We start from the raw sequence: 17,720 nt of genomic DNA, 5'->3' as shown, positions 1-17,720 counted from the left end.
TCGGAGAAAAGACACCACGAATAAGAGCCTCCGTAGAGCGTATCTGAGATGCGGTGCACAGTTATCCAACCCATCGTTCTTCTCAGCCTCAAGCATCAACCCTCCATCAACAGATTCCTTATCAGGCAACATCTCGTACCGCTTCTGAATCTCCTGCACACTCAGGAGAAGCCAAATCCCTAAAATAGCATCTATGCCTAATACAAACATTCAGCTTTGTTGCCACTACTTGCCAGTCTCTTCTTAGCATGTATATATACATTGTGTGTCTTTTTGACGCAAGTCTCACTATTTGTTAGTGATTGATTTTATAAATAAACCCCTAAACTCTCAACGTTGTGTGGTATGTTTTCATCACATATAGATAAACCTCTTTTAAGTATCATCTAGTTCACATATTTATCCGTTTTGATGAATATAGAAAAGCTAGACGCACAACTGCTGAATCAACGCAGAGGTTTGATAACAGTTGGAAGGTTTCAGTGTTGGACTTTATAGCTGAATCTGGCAACTGCTTTTGCCTGATTGTGTTGGGATGTCTGAGACAGTAGTCATCAAATTGGTGGAACTATTATTTATGGCTGTTGGAAACTTGTTTTATGAAAAAGGAAGGAGGAATTGTGCCAAAGTAACAAGAATGAATTAAGTATGATATGATAGGTTTGAAACTAATAACAAACGCTAAAATTTAGAAGTGATCATCATCATCAAAATATTTAGTGTTGGAGGAGAAGATCTCTCTCTCTCTCTCTACAAATACTACTACTACTACTCTGCAACAACGACGCTAATCTCGTCCTTGTCAAGCAAATCATAGAATGTCCTCGTCTTCCTCTGCTCGTTCCAGTGGTGCATCTTCCATAACCCACCAGCCGCTAGCCCTAGTGCAAGACCGATAACTAACTCCTTCACAACACTCGGACCTTTCAAGGTTGCGTGTGCAATCTTGTGCCCAGCCATCTCTTCTTTCCTCACTCTCCTGCTCATTAAACCACAACCAACATAGAACGTGAATACACATTGACCAAAAAAAAAACATTTAACATTCAATAAAAAAACAAATAACATCAATTGTCTGTTTTTCTACTACACATACTATGAGGTCTATCAATATTCCCAAAAGCTTAAACCATGAAAACACCGAGACAAGAGAATCTACAGCTAATCTCATGATAAAAGTAAATAGAGTGGATCAGTCAAGGAGGTCTTTGATCAGTGCAGGAGATTTATGAGGGCAGCCAAATGATGATAACAAAGCCACAAGGAGACTAATGTATATATATATAGGGAGAATTCTAGATTGGCAATCAATGTTAGAAAGCAACCCCAAGCCTTTAAAAATCGACCCATCAGATTCGAAGCCACACCGCAACATTTGGTGCAAGTGGCAAAAAATCAGGTTCATTGTTGGAGAGTTTGCGGAGCCACAGATGCCATAAGCTCAAGGCATGGACAAGGGCCCTCTCCTAATTTTTAAGGTTAAATCATTGTCCCCTCGAAACTAAATTAAACATCAATAATAGCCACATACAGCACCCATAAAGCATCCTGCTCAGACCTTTTACTTTTATCATTCCATCATCTCCACTCCATACATATCAAACAAAGCCTTGTATAATTCAACAGAAATTTAAAGCTGAAAACTTTCGATATCTAAACCAACCAAACATAAGAAAGGGATCGACCCAGTTCATGAAATCGAGTTTCTGTTTTTTCAGCCATTATACAGATGTATGTAGACCATAAAAAACAGAGTCATTGTGGGCAAAAACACGCAATAGAAAGCAGGGAACTTTATATATTATAACAATCTGGTAAATTGAATCTTTGAGTATGAAGAATCAGAGAGAGAAACCTGTTTAACTGAGTTTTGGCAAAGCTGAGAAATACAGAATGAACTATTGTTTTTATGATGTGCGTTTTTATATGTAGCTCATTTTTCTAGGGCTTCAGAACTCAACAAAAAACGACAGCGTTTCTGCCTTCGTAACTAGGTTTTTTCATACTACTCAAACTGAAAACCACAACGAACAGAATATCGACGTAGATTTTTGCACATACTGTGTTATTTCTGTCTACTGAAATTTAACAATTCTGATTATTAGAAAACTGAAATGATGTTTTGATATATAAGAGTTTTTTTTTTTTGCTATCAAAGGATTGTATTACAGCAACGCACCAATCTAATAAATTGCGGGTTTTTAAAACAAAACATTTATGCTTCAGACAGACTGTTTCTGGTCTTGAGACCGAACAGATTCTTGAGCAAATCTGCAGAGTTTGGAGGAATCTTCGCAGGTCGTGGAGCCATGAAGTTGACAATCTTCTCATGCACATTATACCTAGTTTAATTTACACACAACGATATGATTCAGAATAGGTGAAAACACTCAAAACCATGCTGATGAATAATAATAATCCAAACTCAAAAACTATTACCTGATCTTTCTGCTCTTAGAGGCACGCCGATCCACAACTTTCCTCTTCTTCGTTTGAAATTTCTTCATCGCGTAGAAAGCCGCCTCTGCGCCAATAGCAAGATTTGATATTTCAGTAAAAACGGATTGGATGCTTTTTAAGAAAATCAAAACTAGACTCTCAACACAAGTCAAAACTATACCTGAGGAAGCTGGATCGATTGTCTCAAAGAACTCCTTTAGTAACTGCTGATAGAATTCTGCATCCTCCACTAGTTCAGGGTCTCCTTCAACTTGTTTTTCCTGAACCAAAAAAAGAGTGTGTATACATGTTAGAGTTCCATGGGCGTAATATTTGATCCTCTTTGACTCGGCTAGAGTAAACTGTGACAGATACCTCTTTCTTGGGTTCCATGGTTTCCTCAGGTACCTGTGAATGATACTTAAAAGGGATCAGAACAAGCTCATGTATTTGATAGTTTTACTGTTAAAAAGCCAAAACTTACAGTTCCAAAAACAGCAACAGTTGATCTTGATTGTTGCATTTGTTTTATCATTCTACTTGGATCCCTCATGTAAGAAGCAACCTGCTCACTAACGTTCTGTTTTTTTTTTTGAAAATAAAAAAAGTTAGATTACTGATCAATCCACAAATGCATAAGAGCAAAGTCGTTATCTGTGTTTGTTGATTGTCTATACCTGGTTAAAGGCATGGAGCTTTCCTTTTATAGCAGCTGCACCAGTTGTGACTTGTGTTCTTCTCTGCCATTTGTCCACAGCCTTGTTTCGGAACACACACATCCTACATAGCAAAGACCAAAATTTTGTGTTAACAAATGAGACTGGTCACCGAATGAAGACAAAACATGTTTTTTTTTACTAAACAGTGACTCTTTTGCTTGAACAGAACAAGGAGAATTTTCAAAATTGTCCAGTTAAAACAGTTAGTCTTAGATTACCTTTTTTGCAAGTCAGATATTTTGTCCCATTCATCGCCATCTTCTGCATCTGATTTATTGGATTCGGTACCATTTGCTTGTTGGTCAACCGAGGGATTCTTCTCAAACAAAGCCTGTAAAATTATTAAAAGAGTTAAAGAAAGGTGACAGAGAGAGACAACACACTCGGATACACCAAGCGTACAGTTACAGAAGCAAGATAAATAGTTTTCATCACAAAGGAGAAAAGAAGAGGAACGATGAAACATATCTTCGCAGTACATACCTCTTGCAACTCCAAGAGGGAATCTAATGTCTTCTTAGAAGAAGTAATTAGCTCTGAATATGCTGTTGAGACCTTCTCGTCTTCCGAACAAAAAGACGATTTGACAGTCTCCTGGAAATCAATTTCCTTCAGATATAAGTATGATGACACAAACAAGGATGAATAGAAAAAAGAAGAGAAGCGAAGAGAGCTTACCTGTGGCAATCTGTTTGAACTACTAAATGCTTTCTGAAGTAAGAATCTGAACTCCAAAGTTTTATCCCAAAGAGCCTTTACATGGAGAAACAAAATAAAATATTCAGTCTTTCTTTAAACAGAATTTCTCTCGAGATTTTACTTCATCAGTATAAATGTTGGTATATACATCTGCAAATCCATGAATGGTGATTCCTAGTAGGACTACATCAGAAACAGTGAATGGAATGTCTTACCTTCTGGTTCTTCACAGCTTGACCTTTAGCAGCATCCTCACCCTTATCACGCTTCAGGTTTTTCAATATATCCCTATACCACCAGGAAGAAGCATATTAAACAAGTGAGCTACTGAGCATATCCTAATAGATACAATAAGCTCAATCCCCACTTCTCTAAAATCAAGCTAAAACTCTTGTATATGCTACTGAGCTAAATTAAACAAGTTAAGACTTCAATAAGACTAGAGATAGTTCATAGAAGATAAGTCTTACTGTTCCTGTGAACGAAGCTCCTGGTACTCTTTCTCAAGCTCTTCCATGGCAGCATCTTTATTGTCATCATCCCCATCATCGCTTTCATCCTCATCCCCATCATCGCTTTCTCCATCCACATCTTCCTTGTCACTATCTCCTTCTTCATCATCAATTTCTTCTTCTTCACTCCCTTCCATGCTATCTCCCTCACCATCCTCTTCTATCCCATCAGACAACTCTTCCTCTTCGCTCTCCCCTTCCACCTAATAACAGAACCCATTAATTCACTTACACAGCCATCTAAAACAACCTTAAAACCATACAAAAAGCAGCACAAGAAAACACCTGGAGACTGTCCTCCTCGCTCATCATCTCTTCTGATTCACTTTCATAAAGTCTTGCTCTTTTGGACATCTTTGATCCCCCACCCATCTATAAAACACTCCTTAAACACTACAAATCAAGTCTTATTACAGATACAAAGATTAAGAAAGTACATAACTTTAGGAAGCAGAACCGTAATCAGAGGAAACTAACCTGAAAACTGTCGAGAATCTGAGTCGTCGACCTCAAAGCTGTCCGCGAGCACAGAACAAGTTGTGAAAAAAGAAGAAACTTGGCTGGAGCTATGACAAGAGAGAATCATAAACCCTAGAGAGCTTTCACTTAACCCACGAACCGGTCGGTTCGGTCAGATGAACCGGTTTCCAGTTTTTAAATTGATTTTGGTTTAGTAGGACCGTTTAGAATACAATTCGACCGTTGAACCGGTCGGTCTACCTGGAAATAAAAACATCTTATTATATAAAAAGTATTAGTTTGCTTTGTTTATGTTCTTCTCTCCATTAGAAGAAAATTAGATTAAAACAGAAGCTTGTCTTAAAGGGTTTTGCTTTCACAAGTTCAAGTAAAGAGAGATTAGTGATAAGGACCACTCACTAGCACTCTTGTCGTTATTTAGAGTGTAAACCTGAGAGCATTAACATTAATCAAATCAACTTATTATGAACATTTCAATTCAAAGAAAAAAAACAAAACGTCTATTGATCCGTCTGTTTTATGAAAAAACTGTGACTTCTTCTATCTTTGTAATGAAATATTGATCTTAAACTTACCTATGCTCAAAGACTTAAGACTAATTCTTGTTAATGCGAATCTTGTCAACATCTTCATTAACTTAATTAAGAAAGTAATTAAACCGTTGCTTAGGGATATACATAAAATGTCGGCAATCAAATTCCACTGTAGGATTAACCAAATGTGAATTACAAGATTGGCATTAATTATATAGTGTCTGATATGTTACTTTACATGATGACAAGTAAAAGAGGCAAATGATGACTAAATTAAACAAAAGCAGAATGAGAGAAGTTTGCAGATCCTGTGATTGATTTGTTCTCCACCGTCTACCTTTGCCCCTTTCTTTGAACTGAAAGCTACCTGAGAGTATCTTTAAAGAATCAATAATCTCTTAAAATAAAAAATCACAAGATTTCCTTGAAACTCTTTGGCCCTTTGATGCATATCTTGGTGCTTTCTGTCTCGTTGATTTGAATCTTGATAGAGTACTCGTCTTCTCTACCTATCTTTTGATCCTCATCGTTCTTGACGCAGCTTTGGTAAAATAAAAAGTTGACTATGGTGTCAAGAACCAAGAAGAGAGCGTACAAGTAAGCTATGAACGTTCCTTCGAGAGCTATGGATGTGATGTCTCTGTCTCCTTTGTGATAAGAGCTCACAACTCTGTACTGAAACAAGGCTTCTATACCTGCTAAGCCGAGGTTGGTAGGCAGGGCAAGAGCCAGTGCTGTCGAAGTTCTTCCTTGGATGAGAAGACACGCCTTGAGAATTGTTGTGTATCCTCCTGAGGAAGAGGACGTTGATGAAACCAATGCTAAGTTGGAGATGACGAAGGCGTTTGCGAGGATGATGGAGTAGATAATGGCTGAGGATAAGGAGAAGAGAGTGTAGAAGTTTCTTGAAGAGAATCCAAATGATTCGAGGATGTTGAATGATAAGAAGAACAGAGCAAGAGCAGAGGCGTTTGCGGAGAGAAGGAAGAAAGAGTTGCAAATGTAAGTTCTGAGAAGACGGAAGTAATAAACAGAGGAATCTCCATGACTGTTTGAGAGAAGCTTGATGATGTAAGCTTTGGAGAGGAGGAGGAAAGTGAGGGAGAAAGGGAGAGTGAACAGAGAGGAAGAGAGGGTTTGCGAGAGCTTAAGGCTTAGAATGTTGAAGAAGTCCAGAGAAGAAGAGAAACCAGCACCTCGGAAGAGCATGTTTAGTCTCCCATGAAGGGAGGAAGAGTAAGAAGAGAAGAAGGGCTGAGAGAGGAGGAGAGCGGCTGAGAAAGGGAGGAGAAGGGAGGCTGCGGTGGTGGCTCGGTCGTAGTGTTTGAGGAAAGTGTGGATTGATCTTCTCATGATCTTGCTTGGCTCTTCCATTGTCTTCTTCATTTCTAGTTTTGCTATTTTTCTTTCAAGCTGAAAATGAATGATCCAACAAATCTTGAAATAGGTTTCTTCAAATAAGGTCTTCTATATATACATGTATATAAACATGTAATTATTTATAAATATATTACTAAATAATTTGTGGGTTGGGTGTTAAATTGTTTAAGAAGGGAATAGAGATAGGCCAACCGATTTTGCCTGACGATGGAGGAGTTAGTTAGAAAATTTAATAAAATGAAACTCTCCTTTTTCTTGTAAAGCAAATAAAAGGAGCAGTGCTTTTTGCATGGAAATGGTATTTCTTGTGAGTAGAATACAATTATAATATTATACACAAAGTTTCTTTGTTAGGTTTAATTGGGTATAATGTAGATTTGTTTCTTAGGTAATGTTGTTAGGAGAAATAAATCTATTTTTGGGTTTGATTTTGATACATGTTTTTTTTGAAAAGTCTGTTGCTTGTATGATATGCTTACTGCTCTAATTGGATTTCGATGCTTACAATACACTCCATTGCATAAATACATGTATGTATAGTCATAGATGTATACAAAGGCTTTCAATTGAATACTAATACGTAGACGTTGTCAAATAAAAAAAGAATACTAATACATAGACTCATATAAGTATTCAATTGAAAGCCTAGTAATTATAGGTTTGAGGAAACTGGAAGTCTTAGCTTTCAAGAAATTGAATAATGATAAGAACTCAAAAGAGTAAGTAAATTTAAATAACTAAAATTATAATGGAAACTATATGGGTGCTCGTGTTATGCTTTTTTCATAATGCAAACAGCTTAGGATGATTCTTGAGTGAGAAATTTCCAAACTTTTCGCGAGGCGACTTAATCATACGCAAGTTACCAAACCGACTAAGTGTAGCTTTAGTGAAACGTAAGAACTTTTACAAAAAGTCTATAGCCTGTACCATGTTATCTACTAACAATAGGTAACTGTATTTTATCCATGTATATATATTTATTAACAAGCATGTTTATAAGTTATAACAATTCTATAATATGAAATACAGCCTATTAAATCAAACAAATCATTTGGATTCAAAATAATCAAGAGAGGAATTTCGACAGAGGTGATAAATTATCAAACTTTGTCCAACCTCTGGTATGCAGACTTATTGACTTGGATTTGGTGGTTAGGGAGCTCTCCATTTGCTTGTTGAAATTTAATATTTATTGTATATAGTTTCTGTATATTAAATATTCTTTCGTTTCTTATTATCCACTGTCAATAATTTATTTCTGTTAATGGCATATTGTAACAATATAAGCGTGATCCATCATTAGTGAGTTCCATTAGAAGGGTTAGCGTTTACCAGGTAAGACAACTTTTTTATGTTTATGTATATATAAATCTACACATGTGACATGGAGAAGGAAATTTCAAATTGTGTTTGGATAAAAAAATCTCAAATTGAGAAATAATAAGAGTTAAATGTATTACTTTACTTGTAAATCAGGTAAAATCTCACAAAAATGCGTGTGGTGTTGGTATTGTTGTGTTTAGTACAACCAAACATCTAACAACACTATGGTTAGGTGAATAACCAATATGATCCCTTCTCGTTGAGATGCTTATTTCTTACACTACCGAATTATGTATGCTGTAAATCAATGTTTATTATTTCAAAGTATAATGGTTTGTATATATAATGCTTCTTTTGAAACAAATTAAAAAAAAATTCTTAGATTTAACTATAAACGTTTAGTTGCTTCCGCATGACTAAACAATTGAACTAAAGTAACACATATTTAATTAACTAGTGTTTAATCAATAAATAAAAATGGATACAATCCTTTATATCCAATCAAACTTAAAGATGAACATGGAACCTATTAAACACAAAAAATGGTTGGTTTATAGACCTTAGTATGGTGGGATTAGAAGGCCCTCCAAAAACTAGAATGGACGATTTACTACGACTAATCTCAAGTCAACGTTCTTAAAAAGTCAATGTTCTTGACATATTGCACTTGCACCTTTGCTAATTACTTTTTCAATTATATTTTCTAACTGGAATTGTATTCTGTTTACAAAAAACTGGAATTATTTTATTGAGTTTAAACTTATTTATTTTGATAAGAAGAAGATTAATTTTCATAATTTATAGTTTAAAATCTACACTCACAACCCCCAGCTAATAAAATATTTATTATGCCATTATATATCAATAAATCAGTAGTATCTTAAAGTATGTTTAATACTGTTTGTATACAATCATTATCATCAATATAATTTGTAGATCAAATAACTCATCAAAAATTGTTTAAGTGTGATTTGGATAGTGTTGTTTTATCAACCGATCCAGAATATTGTGACATAATCTACCTAATGAATTATGCATTTTTGTATGTATTACGTACTGATATTGAAATCTCATGTTGGAATTTAACTCTAAACTGTATAAAATACGTGTTAAGATCATAGAATATATAACCATAACTACAAATACCGTTCTTTGTTTCACTGGTTGACGTATAATATATTTCATTTATGTGGATCGTAGGCAAGAATTTAGAACCGAATCGTAAAAGAGAGAATACTAAGCAAAAAGTTGTCAGAAAAAAAAGACTACTAAGCAAAATTAACGTTAGGATTAGTTCGGATAATTTATTTAATTAGTCTTTGTCAACACGAGTACTTGTTACATAACTCGAATTTATTAAAATTGCAAAAGAAAAAGAAATTCACGTGCAACTAGGGCTGGAATGTTTACTTGTGATCTGTAAAGCTGTGGCCAAGAAATAAAACTACATACATATGGCTCATTGAATAATTACATCTTAGAATTATCTAAACTTAAGTTGACTTAGAAACATGCTATAAGACACATTTTGTAGCTATAATTGAAATAGTTATCGAATTATAAGAGAGACAAACACTAGTTTACAAAAATAAGACACTGCCTGGCTGGCACACTATTTTTTTTTTTTTTATCATAAAAAAAAATATTTGATATGATATATGTACTCTCTACAACTGTTGTAAGCCTTAAAAACGAGACAGATCAATGGAGGGGAAGATGGTTTTCTTTAGATATGTATTGGGCAGACCAGAATAATAAACCAATTCGCAGGTTCACATTAAAATGTTGGGCTTAACTGGGTCAAAAACCTTACCATCATCCTGGGTTCATGTGATAGCCATATATAAATGTCATGGACTTGTATCCAAAACTATGTTTTACCTATCATCAAGCTCATCACAATCTCCGGACAGGATTTGTGATGGGTCTAACTGCTTGTTAGGGGTAAAAACAGAATAGTTTCTCCTTGTGGCTGCTTCCTTTGCACCCAAGTCACTGAGTTCATATCGAGCCAGAGACAGAGGATTAGCGTACAACTACAAAACCATTGGCAATGCAATAAAAATGGCAAAAAAGCATATCTATTCCCAGATAGGTTTCAAGTGTATGCATTTCTTTTTGATAATAATTTTGTTTTGTCAATCACACCATCTTTTTGGTTTGTTATAGATAAGAAACATTCGAATTGATTACGGTTTTTGTAGTAGCTCAAAACTAGAACACAGAGATTATTGTCGTCATTGTGACAAGACAAGAACAATAGAATCTAAAAGCCCACTCGTTGCTTTTGCATTGTTATTTCAACAAAAACACACAAAAGAAGTTACCTGAGTTTTATCTTGCGATACATACATTGTTTGCTGCTACATCATATGTTCTTCTTCGTCTTGCTCCTGCGTTTCGGTTTCGGTTTCACTTTCGGCTTGGCTCTATCCATCCTAGGACGAATCTTTAAGTTGAGTGCACGAGGATCCACCAAAGCAGCCTCTTCTTTCTTCTTCATGGGTTTGAAAACCTCTGTGACACAAGGATCAAGTAACTCAATGGAGCAACTCAGCGTAACACCAAGTGACATTGCCTCTTCCCAAAGCTCCTTTCCTTTCTCAAACTCTCCTCCTTTACATAGTTTTGCTATGAGCAGATCATACACCTGACCATAACCACCCACAGCGCTTCTCTTCATCTTCTCAAACAGCTGAAGAGCAAAATTCACCCGCTCGACACCACAAAGAACTCCAATCAAATCATAATAGAATTTGCGTTCGGGTCTGAGCCCTCTCTCGATCATCTCATCCACCGTTTGGTTGCCTTTACCAAACCTCCCTGTCAAATACAGCACCCTCACAACGAAGTAATAGCTCGCTGTGTCTGGATCACACCCTGATCTCTTCATCTGTTCTAGAATCTGGCAAGACTCTTTCACCCTCCTCGTCCTTCCCAAGCAAGAAAGCAATACGTTGTAACTAAGAGACGTAGGTTGGACTCTGTAAGACCTCATCTCCAACATAATGTTCAGAGCTTCAGGGACGAGACCAGAAGGGTTTCGAGCAACGTTTCTTTCGCATTGGCATGTAAGCATCGTGTTGTAACAGAACAAATCCGGAGCAATCCCTGCTGATTTCATATCCTGTATAACTCTCCTTGCCTCCTTCACGTTTCTTTGAACCGACCAACCGAATAAAAGACTTCTGTACACAGACAGTTCGTTACCGGATACTAAGTCCTTGTGATGGTGCATAACTCCCAATGCTCTCTTCACATGTCCCTTTGAGCAGAGCGCGCTTATAATAGCCGTCACCGTGAAGCTATCTCGTGGGCAAGAAAACTTGTCCAAGATCTTGAAGATACCTATTGCGTCTTCTTCTTTACCAATCTTAACCAGAGTTTCAGCAACGAGGCTAAACGTTTGCTTATCCATGGCCCGATTCTCCTTCCTGAGATCTGATAAGAGTATCTGCATAGCTGTGTAGTCCTTCTTCTCAGACAAAACTCTCAAGACGTGGTTGAACTCCTTGTCCTGTAAACTGGAGCCAAGGCCTTTACAAGACCAGGAGAAGAATCTCAACAGCCTTCTCGGTGAAGTCTCGTTCTTACAGGAGTCAATCACTTGGGTAACGAAGTTGGGTGATGTAGAAACCGAAACCTTGTTCAAGTTTTCTTCAAGGTCATCAAGACCACCAATGTGGGAAGAAACAATGCGAATAACTTCTTCCTGCAACTCCGTCGATGCATGGTCTACCGAGTGATGAGAGCATAAATAGCGTGTAGGTTTTGAAGTGTTCGTTAGAAATGCAAACCCGTTTGATCTGACTATCGAAATCATCGTTATCTGAGGAATTTTATCGAACAGTTGGTCTGCACTTGCTCCTTCAGAGTTTTAGAGATGTCTACTCATTGAAAGGGTTATGAAAATGCTACACGAAGATACACGTTTCTCAGGTGTAAATTCTTCTAAAGAACACGACAATCAGTTCCCACTACAAGACATGGTTTTTGCAGAACACTAACTACTGCAGTTCAAAGGCTGTTATACAAATAGACAGATCAAGTACAAGACCGTAATCAAACCGGATAAAACCGAGAATCGGGAGACGACGGTTCTAAGGAGAAATGCTAACCGGATTGATTACCCCGAAGTCAAAGCGATACATGATAAAATACTATATTCTTATGGAAAGATCGAATTTCACGATATCTTCTTGTTGTTAGCTAACTTTCGACTAATTAAACTCATATAATTGGTCAATAAAACGTAATAAAAGGTTGACCGGTACGAGACGTGTCTTGCAAACGAATAAACTTGATATATGTTATGCTTTTCTATGCCGCATTGGTCCACTTGGGTGAACCAGATTCGCGTCTATACAGAGCCAGTCGGAAATACAAAAAATATTGCTAGGACGTCGACTACTTGCTATAAAAGTTTAGCCTACTTATTAACAACTATTTCTATGATTATGACGACAAAACAATTTGGTTCACCCAACCACTAATAGGATAACATATTTTTTACCAAAAAAAAAAACATATTTTTTACCCTGACACTATGTTTTTTTTGGTCAAGAATATGACATTTATCGGATATAAAATCTACAAAATGAGAGGTACCCATATATGGGCATTAACACAAGTTTTCTAGTGTACACATTGCATCTATTTTTGTTGGTCATGTAAATTATATAGACTGGATTATGAGAATAACAAAATGGATGCAGTACCATTTAAAATACACACATGTATTGCACACGAATATTGACTTAGTGTTTGAATATATGGATTGTTTTCAAAAATATGTTATACCATCTTGAACCCAGTCATTTTTTTTCCTGGAACCGCCACTGAATGTAGTCTGTAGAGTATATGTGATAAAATCATACTATCTTACATCTTAACTGAAATAAAAATTCCTGTCTCGTTTTTTTCTTTCAAATTTGATTAAACGAGCCCGGCCGACAAAAAAAGTCGAAGACGAAATGGGAAAGCATCCTAATGTTTGGTATTTTGGTTTGGTCATAGATTTTCTCAAATTGTTTTGTCAAAATTTTAAAATATTGATTTTGATATGGAGATGCATCTTATCTAGGTTGTATCTCCACCATCAAAAATATCTTATGATATTTTCCAGATAGTGACGTGGCCTTTTCTCTATCTCAACCAAACTATCCTCACCACTTTCTTTCCTTTATTTTCTCTGCGCTTTTCTCTTCCACGTCACCTCCTTGTCCTAAAATATCCCCGCGCGTCCCACCAACGCGCACTGTCGGAGAAACTTCCAATCTCCGCCGTCCATCCTCATCAACGCCTCAGATTACCATCGTCCATTTCCCCTCTTTCACCGTCCGTCTCTCATTATTTGACCTCTGATTGACAAAAAACAAATATCTCTCTCTCTTTCTTTCTTTCTCGTGTTTTTCTCACTTCTTGTCGGAAAACCCCGTCCCTTCTCTCTCTCTCCTCATCTCACCGCCGGCGTTGCGTCAGATCGCCGGTGATTGTTTCTGAGCTGCTATCGATTTTTGATCTCAACACTTAACCGGAGATAAAAGAGTTTGACTTTTTTTTGGTTCTTAGATTTAGCTTTTACGTTTCCATGGCTATACGATTAGGTTGGGGGATAAAAAGAGTAACTTTTGGTTTGTTGTTGTGAAATTAAGTGACTTTGAAATAGACAAATTAGGCGGCTTTGTGGGGGACACTGTACCGAAACCCTAGTTCTTGGTTTGGCCATGGAAGTATCATAGCACTTTCTCTTGTCTGGGTTTTTTATTTTGTCTTTAATTTTTGTATAAACCCCCTTTTCTAATGTTTTGTTAGTGGAAAATTATTATCTTTGGTTAGATTTTTTTTTGTGGGGTTATCTGTAAATCTGATCATGGATTTGAACGGAGAGTGTAAGGGAGGAGGAGATGGGTTCATTGACAGAAGCAGAGTTAGGATTTTGCTTTGTGACAATGATCCCAATAGCCTGGGAGAGGTTTTCACCCTCCTTTCACAGTGTTCTTATCAAGGTATGGTTTTAGAGTTAGCTCTTTACTGTAGATTGCAGATGATAATTTTTTGCTCTTTTATACAATGAATATTGTGGATGGATGTTTTTTTTTGGGGGGTGGGGAAATGTAGTGACGTCAGTAAAATCAGCAAGGCAGGTGATTGATGCACTTAACGCAGAAGGGCCTGATATAGATATAATACTGGCGGAGATTGATCTCCCAATGGCCAAGGGTATGAAGATGCTGAGGTACATCACACGTGACAAAGATCTTCGGAGAATCCCTGTCATTAGTAAGCTTTCTTCTTTCGCTTATCCATTTCTGAACTGTTACTTTCTCTACTTTGCTAAGTTTTTTTTTTCTTTTGAGGGCATGATGATAAACTAATCTTGTGAATGCTTTCAATTTAAGTGATGTCGAGGCAAGACGAGGTCCCTGTGGTGGTAAAGTGCTTGAAGCTAGGTGCAGCTGACTACCTTGTGAAGCCTCTTCGGACCAACGAGCTTCTCAACTTGTGGACACACATGTGGAGAAGAAGACGCATGGTTTGTTTTGCTATCTGAAGTTTATCTTATGGAAATGAACGATCTCCGTGACATGAAGTTTATGTGAGTGAGCGTTTGTTTTTGGCAGCTAGGACTTGCTGAGAAGAATATGTTGAGCTATGAGTTTGACCTCGTGGGGTCTGATCCAAGTGATCCAAACACAAACAGCACCAACCTCTTCTCTGATGACACAGATGACAGAAGTATTAGGTCCACCAACCCTCAGAGAGGAAACCATCAGGAAAAGGAGGTGAGATAGTATTATGAAAGCCTACAAGTCCTTTCAAAATAGGCAAAGAGCTAATTTCTTTTAGTTTGGCGCTATCAATGCTTTTGCTGGCAGTGGCCTGTTGCTACTGGTTCCGTTTGTGCTGGCGATGGTGCTGATGGCACTGCCACGTCAACTCCTGCCGTTGCTGTTATAGAGCCTCCACTGAATCATCTTCCTGAGCCTCACCATGAGCCTACGAAAAGAAGCACTAATCCAGGTGATTGCATTGCTTTGATGTAGCACTTTCTAATAGCGAGTCTAGCTTCTAATATAGCTACGGTTCTTTTGCAGCGCAATTTTCTTCAGTGCCAAAGAAAAGTAGACTGAAGATTGGAGAGTCCTCTGCTTTCTTCACATATGTCAAGTCTACTGTCAATGGAAATGGCTCAGTTCATCCAGGTATGGCGGAGAAGCTTCAAGTGGTGGCAAGTGAGGTGACCAAGAACAACACCAAACAAACAAGAGGAGGTAAAGAGCTCACTGCTCAAGGAGAGAACTCAGTGAATGGCACGCTTGAGCGGTCACGCACGCTTCCAACACCAATGGAACTTCACAGTAGTAAGAGTTACCAAGAAGTTCCAAATTCCCTTGAGCGGTCACGCACGCTTCCACCACCAATGGAACTTCATGGTGGGAGGAGTTGTTACCAAGAAGGAGCTATGAATGATACCCGGGTCGCTGCTAAGGATTCATCATCTCAAGTTGATGCTTCGAGATTCGCTGCACAAAACGCGTATCCTTACTATATGCATGGGGTCATGAACCAAGTTATGATGCAATCAGCAGGCATGATGCCTCAGTATGGTCATCAACATCCTCATTGTCCGCCTAATCATATGAATGGAATGACAGGGTTTCCTTATTACCACCACCACCACCCCATGAACACATCGTTACAGCACAGTCAGATGTCACAGAATGGTCAGATGCCTATGGTCCATCATCATCATCATCATTCTTGGCCACAGACACAGATAGGAAACCACCCGTCTCCTAACGAGGTGAGAGTGACTAAACTTGACAGAAGAGAGGAAGCTTTGCTTAAATTTAGACGTAAAAGGAACCAAAGGTGTTTCGACAAGAAGATTAGGTATGTGAATAGGAAGCGGCTTGCTGAGAGGAGACCACGTGTTAAGGGTCAGTTTGTTAGAAAAATGAACGGCGTAAATGTTGACTTGAACGGGCAGCCTGAGCCTGACTCTGCTGACTATGATGACGAGGATGAGGAGGATGAAGAGGAAGAGGAGAATCGAGACTCATCTCCTCAGGATGATGCTCTTGGAACTTGAGAAAACATGGGAGAGAACTGAAAACCGTGTTTGGTTTTATATCGAGAATGATGCTGCTGCTACAGCCAAAAACACTGGATATGTACTTCATTTGCAAAGGAAATAATGGGCTCAGCTTTGGCAGAGCATTGAAAATCACTATGTTTAGTTCGTTGATAAACATAAGATGTGTTTGATCATGTTCAGTGAGTTATGTATAAACCTTTTCTTCTCCTTCCAGCAATTTTCTTGAATTTTATTTTTCATGTGTTCCTCCCCGTCTGTTTTAACATGTATAAACGATCACTCCATGGAAAAGAGCCATCCATGTGTTCCATAGTTCCAATACTTAAAAGCGTCTCTTTTTGTTCGGATGGACACAAGATTTGAAACATAAAAAAAAGAGATCAGTATTCCATATCTTTACTGTAGGAACACCAGTTCTGTGTTTGGTCTTTACGAACTAAATAAGTAAACTTCTTCCGAGCTTTGCAATTTTTTTGGGGTTGAGCCTCAGGCTCTTGTAAATAAGGATATGGTTTTACAGAGGTAAGCAGATGATTATCACTGTATAAAGAGAGCTCATGTGTCTTGGATACCTGAGGTTTTGGGCAAGATTCTTTCCCCAAAGTCAAAAAAATACATATGTAACACAGCTTATTTCTTATTAATTGCATAATGTATTGAATCTGCATATCCCCAAATCTACAAGACAATGATGATACACCGGAGTATAAACGAGCTACTTCAAAACTATTGAGAGTTTGATTCTTATGGATTTTTATGTCGAATGCAATCTGGTGAATGACAACAACAACAACATAAACATCTCGGTGATCTGTCTTATGATATTTTTAGCTTGTTGCTTCACATTACACAGCCACAGCTTCTGGCTTCTTGCTGGTCTTGATTCCTTTAATAGCTGCAGATTATTTTAGAAATAAGCAAACAACACTTGATCCATAAACTGGGAAAGTATATATACATGTCCAAAGTGTCTCTATACCTTCTTCATAGTCTTTAGCTCCAAATACAGCTGATCCGGCTACTAGAGCATTTGCTCCAGCCTCAATAACCTATTACAACTCACAAAAAGATTATTCATAGGTCTCTAGGGAAACATGAGTATCTACAGCCAAAGATGAGTAGAGTTGGAAGAGTTTTGGAGGCTTCACCTTGTATGCATTCTTTGGAGTGACACCACCATCAACTTCAATCCATGGGTTTACTCCCTAAAACAAACAAGACAAAAGTTATGTCAGTAGAGGATGACAATAAGCTTATAAGTAGCTATAACGATTACCTTTTCGACACACATTCTTCTCAAATCCGAGATTTTCTTAACTTGGCTTTCGATAAAGCTCTGTCCACCAAACCCGGGATTGACCGACATTATCAAGACCAAATCCACCACTGATTCCAGAAACAAATTACACACTCCCAATGAGTTATAATCCTACCATCCCTCGCTGAAGCAAATGCAGTGTTGTTAGAAGAGAAGAGAAAAAAAGAAACTCACCCTCCAATACATATTCTATAGCACTCAATGGGGTTCCAG

General features: G+C 37.6%; 6 protein-coding genes across 9 annotated transcripts; 1 reads left to right on the top strand and 5 right to left on the bottom strand.

Moving 5' to 3' along the window:
- Window positions 1-618: 618 nt before the first annotated feature.
- Window positions 619-1,878, bottom strand: LOC108854624 (probable cytochrome c oxidase subunit 5C-1). Its single transcript, XM_018628229.2, has 2 exons — window positions 1,856-1,878; window positions 619-979 (listed from the first exon to the last, which is right to left on the bottom strand). The coding sequence occupies exon 2, from the start codon at window positions 958-960 to the stop codon at window positions 769-771; it is 192 nt and encodes a 63-aa protein (XP_018483731.1). The 5' UTR covers window positions 961-979; window positions 1,856-1,878; the 3' UTR covers window positions 619-768.
- Window positions 1,879-2,149: 271 nt separating this feature from the next.
- Window positions 2,150-5,001, bottom strand: LOC108854622 (uncharacterized). 4 transcript variants are annotated; one of them, XM_057009188.1, is made up of 13 exons: window positions 4,847-4,861; window positions 4,655-4,754; window positions 4,328-4,572; window positions 4,073-4,145; window positions 3,837-3,911; window positions 3,642-3,752; window positions 3,377-3,489; window positions 3,117-3,219; window positions 2,924-3,019; window positions 2,815-2,847; window positions 2,621-2,720; window positions 2,440-2,524; window positions 2,150-2,342 (listed from the first exon to the last, which is right to left on the bottom strand). In XM_057009188.1, exons 2-13 carry the CDS (start codon window positions 4,739-4,741, stop codon window positions 2,216-2,218), a joined length of 1,248 nt encoding a protein of 415 aa, XP_056865168.1. In that variant the 5' UTR covers window positions 4,742-4,754; window positions 4,847-4,861; the 3' UTR covers window positions 2,150-2,215. The 4 variants fall into 4 exon arrangements, with proteins under 4 accessions (XP_056865168.1, XP_018483728.2, XP_018483729.2 ...); XM_018628226.2 differs by having other exon boundaries at window positions 2,151-2,342; window positions 4,655-4,741; window positions 4,847-5,001; XM_018628227.2 differs by having other exon boundaries at window positions 2,151-2,342; window positions 4,655-4,762; window positions 4,847-4,999.
- A 531-nt stretch (window positions 5,002-5,532) lies between these two features.
- On the bottom strand, window positions 5,533-6,839 carry LOC108854623 (uncharacterized). The gene has a single exon (XM_018628228.2). It carries the CDS (start codon window positions 6,766-6,768, stop codon window positions 5,794-5,796), a length of 975 nt encoding a protein of 324 aa, XP_018483730.2. The 5' UTR covers window positions 6,769-6,839; the 3' UTR covers window positions 5,533-5,793.
- A 2,846-nt stretch (window positions 6,840-9,685) lies between these two features.
- On the bottom strand, window positions 9,686-12,429 carry LOC108831454 (pentatricopeptide repeat-containing protein At5g61370, mitochondrial). Its single transcript, XM_018605004.2, has 2 exons — window positions 10,416-12,429; window positions 9,686-10,083 (listed from the first exon to the last, which is right to left on the bottom strand). The coding sequence occupies exon 1, from the start codon at window positions 11,909-11,911 to the stop codon at window positions 10,457-10,459; it is 1,455 nt and encodes a 484-aa protein (XP_018460506.2). The 5' UTR covers window positions 11,912-12,429; the 3' UTR covers window positions 9,686-10,083; window positions 10,416-10,456.
- Window positions 12,430-13,312: 883 nt separating this feature from the next.
- Window positions 13,313-16,423, top strand: LOC108836533 (two-component response regulator-like APRR1). Its single transcript, XM_057009186.1, has 6 exons — window positions 13,313-14,096; window positions 14,209-14,370; window positions 14,490-14,623; window positions 14,712-14,873; window positions 14,967-15,111; window positions 15,186-16,423. The coding sequence occupies exons 1-6, from the start codon at window positions 13,961-13,963 to the stop codon at window positions 16,181-16,183; spliced, it is 1,737 nt and encodes a 578-aa protein (XP_056865166.1). The 5' UTR covers window positions 13,313-13,960; the 3' UTR covers window positions 16,184-16,423.
- Window positions 16,424-16,802: 379 nt separating this feature from the next.
- Window positions 16,803-17,715, bottom strand: LOC108836534 (ribulose-phosphate 3-epimerase, chloroplastic; the record flags this gene model as incomplete). The annotated part of the gene is made up of 5 exons (XM_057007938.1): window positions 16,803-17,084; window positions 17,169-17,238; window positions 17,338-17,394; window positions 17,466-17,575; window positions 17,682-17,715. Coding segments are annotated over 5 exons (321 nt in total), but the record flags the coding sequence as incomplete, so codon positions are not given.
- Window positions 17,716-17,720: the final 5 nt, after the last annotated feature.

This window comes from Raphanus sativus, chromosome 4, assembly GCF_000801105.2.
Source record: "Raphanus sativus cultivar WK10039 chromosome 4, ASM80110v3, whole genome shotgun sequence".
NCBI lineage: Eukaryota > Viridiplantae > Streptophyta > Magnoliopsida > Brassicales > Brassicaceae > Raphanus > Raphanus sativus.
This window is presented reverse-complemented; position numbering and strand designations above follow the sequence as displayed.